General features: G+C 28.9%; 1 protein-coding gene across 2 annotated transcripts in view; it reads right to left on the minus strand.

Annotated features, from left to right (window-relative positions):
• Positions 1-1576: 1576 nt before the first annotated feature.
• Positions 1577-3503, minus strand: part of LOC106691438 (uncharacterized) — a 4197-nt gene continuing 2270 nt past the window's right edge. Inside the window, exons 2-5 of one of the 2 annotated variants that reach the window (XM_014437216.2) lie at positions 2501-2621; positions 2313-2397; positions 2172-2243; positions 1577-1728 (exon numbers count right to left, since the gene is read on the minus strand). In XM_014437216.2, the coding sequence (XP_014292702.1) occupies positions 1666-1728; positions 2172-2243; positions 2313-2397; positions 2501-2621 (341 nt within the window). In that variant the 3' untranslated portion in view covers positions 1577-1665. Of the gene's footprint in view, positions 1729-2171; positions 2244-2312; positions 2413-2500; positions 2622-3503 lie in introns of both variants that reach the window. The other variant, XM_014437208.2, reaches the window with a different exon arrangement.

Here is a 3503-nt window from a genome sequence, read left to right on the forward strand (position 1 = left end):
AAAGGGTTTGTAAGTAGTTTGTATTATTTTTTTCTCTTTTATTGCCTCTTTAATTTATTTTAACATCTGAAAAACATTTCGGTTTTTCCATTATTCAGTTCATTTTTCTACAAAATTAAAAAATAATGTACAATCAAAACTTTTTAAAAAAATAATACAGCAAATTTCAACAAATAAGTTTAAATTAATTATAAGTTATTTAAATTTAATTTACTAAGTACTACTAGTAAGCTAGTATTACTATTATATATTAATTTTTGTAATTTAATTTTTTTTTTTTAGATTTAGCAAAAATTGTTAACGATTTTCGACTAACAATTGTTATCTTAGCATAAAACTATATAATATAATAATAGGGACATATGCCAACCCAGATCAAAATTATTCTTGTTTTTGCCTAAATAATAAGTACTTTCTTATTTAACATAACTCTCTAACTATTAAGTGAAAAATATGTAATTACATATTTTCCTGTTTTTTTTTTTTTTTTTTTTTTTAAGTTATCCAACAATGTACTTCTCAAGCTAAATCATCTTTTATCACCTGAATGTATACTTTTAAATCTTTTTCGATTAAAACGATGCCCAATACACTGTATACGTAGATGCTTTGCACATGAGCATGAAATTTTAAATTCTCGTTAATCCGAACTTAGGTAGTCTGAACTGTCTCGTTCATCATTTCAGATTACAGATATTTTACAACACATATCTCCTCGGGTACTTCCCTAACATGTTAATTGAACACACGCCTTTTACCGAGCTTAGGTGATCATGGAAACGATGAAACTACAGAGAGTATTTCAATTGACAAAGATTATTAACTGTTTATAAGTTTGATAAAAAGATTTTATCGCATTCTCAGCCGGGGTTTCACCCGCGTTTGAACATACGAGATTCATCATCTTAAGGATTAATCCCTAAAGCAATTATGTCTCTTAGGGATTACTTCTACTATGCGAAAGAGGGTTTCGATTGAATGGAGGAGCGTAGAACGGAAGGGCAAAGGGGGCACTTGCTCCATGTCCCGGGGGTCGAGGGGCCCTTGATTCTTCAGGTTCGATTTTCCCCCAGAACATAACAATTCTGAGAATTCAAAAAATACTATAAACAGCAGTAATTATGTAATGAGAAGAGGATACAATAAAAAAATAGAGATGTTAGGTAACCTGTGTAACAGTACCCCATCTCCTCCCAATGGACGAAGGGGTTCAGAGATTTCGCCTCAGGCTTCAGTACTTCTTCCTGATCCACTGTTAATATTATTAATGTGATGGTGGAATATGTTAATATTATTAAAAAAGTGAGAACCCCTTAAATCTGTCCTGAGAAAAATTGCAAAACATGAACAACAACAGATGAACTCATTCCTTTCATTAACTGCTATTTATTTCTTACTACAATGATAATACCGATCTTGAAGGCATCTGAAAGGTATTGTACTACTTAAAATTAATGAAAATATTACCATCTATAATTAACAGTATGGCCATTAAAATTTCATACTAACTGAAATTTTTTATTAAACTATTTACCAACATCATTTCATGACATACAGATGGGTTCAAAAAATGTCCTTGTCAAATTTTATAGAAAAATTTATTAATACAAAAATATACATTCATGACATTATAAACACGCTTTCAGTCCAGTAGCACAAAGTGATTTAAATAAAGATGAAACGACCTCGGTGTTTTTTCATACCAGGAGACCTTTTTCCACGGGCAGGCTGACAAAAAAAAAAGAAAAAAATATATTACAATTTTATATTGCAGCATTAATATTAGTTTTCTATTTATCTTTACATTATATGTCTTTTATATAATCATTAATACGAAATCTAAATATGTGTCTTACCCTCAATGTAATACTAACATATTACAATTTTTTTTTTTTAAGTAAGTTGTAATTTAATGAAGAATAAATCAATACGCATTCTTTAGATCAATACGAATCAACCTTTAGGTGTTAAACGATCAGTTAGTAATAATAAAATTTAAAATACAAATAAATTTTATGAAAACGAAAAATATTTTTGAGTTATGTTAGTAAATCCTTGAGAGTGTAAAATATATGAAATTATTAATAAAGTACTCTGCAAACACACATAAAATTTAAATTAATTTACTAGGATTTTATTTGAATTGTTTTAGGTGTGTTTGATATGCTTACCTTGGGTATGTACTTAGGTTTAAACTCTGTTCCAATTGTGAACTCAGGGAAATACTTCGGTCCACTTGGAATCTGATAGATCAATATTAGCATTAAATAATTGAAAGTTTAAAATATAATTTTGAAAAAAAAAATATTTACCTTAAATTCTCTTGGTATATCGTTGAGATTAGGCATGGGCGAGCGGTACCACATTGCATAGGAATTGCGCGAAGTTTCATTAATACTGTTCAACAAATGTCTAGTTATGAAAATCGGTATTAAATTGCTGACACATAGGTATCTTAACTAAATGTTTAGTAATTTACTAAATTAATAAATTAAATTACCGGAAATAAGGGTCTCGGACGAAATGCATCATTGTACGTTGGTCATTATTTGTCTCGTATTCTCCAAGTCCAAGTGAAAGAATGGACAGCAGAACTAATAGGCTGCATTGCAATATCCTCACTGAAAAATATTATACATATATAAAAAAACAAAAACAATTTTATTGAGGTGTTATATCTAGCCATAGTTATTTCTTCATGTAGTATATGTTTATAATTATATCAGTTATAATTTTATCAACAGATAAGGTAAAAAAACTATTACTTATAAGATCTAACATTTCATTATATTTTATATAAATTAGAAACAGAAATATTACCATTGATATATCTTTAGCCTAATATTGAATATTATTTAGCCTTGGGATAGCCCCAAATTAAAAAAAAAATCATATTATCTATATATCTATATGGGCAATACAATTTTCAGGTGTTATCTGGAAAGCAATAGAATTAATTGTACCAGGTTTTATCTAAATCTGGAAGAGTGGGTGTCGAATTAATTTTTATTGGGTGATATGACATGGAATGAAACCAACTTAAAACAAATTTCATCACAAACCTCTCAAATATTCAGTTAAATTCAGTAATAACTTTTACTTTTACCTTTTTTATTTTTACTTTTAACTTTTACTTTACTCTGGAAAGGGAAAAAAAGAAAATATATGAAAAATACGTCTCTTTCCTTAAGGAAAAATTTCGCGAGACCTTCGGAGAGAGAGTTCACCGTTAGAGTTTGGATCTCGGGGAACAATACCAGATAGAAAGGAGCATCTTAGAAGGGCTAGGTGTTAGCATTGGGGATATTGCGATCTAGGCGGAAAATATTGTTTTGGACTCCCTGGGGATCATACACCATCACCTGCATGGGAATCAGCTCGGAGATTATCCATTATTTTATTTATTTGTTTTTATATGTGGACCTGTCGATTTGTGTGTTGTGACTTATTTATTCATTAAATTATTTTATTTTATTAGTATTATTATTTTTATTTATTTATAT

The sequence above is a fragment of the Halyomorpha halys genome, unplaced genomic scaffold (assembly GCF_000696795.3).
Source record: "Halyomorpha halys isolate HHAL.00 unplaced genomic scaffold, Hhal_1.1 Scaffold51.1, whole genome shotgun sequence".
Classification (NCBI taxonomy): Eukaryota; Metazoa; Arthropoda; class Insecta; order Hemiptera; family Pentatomidae; genus Halyomorpha; species Halyomorpha halys.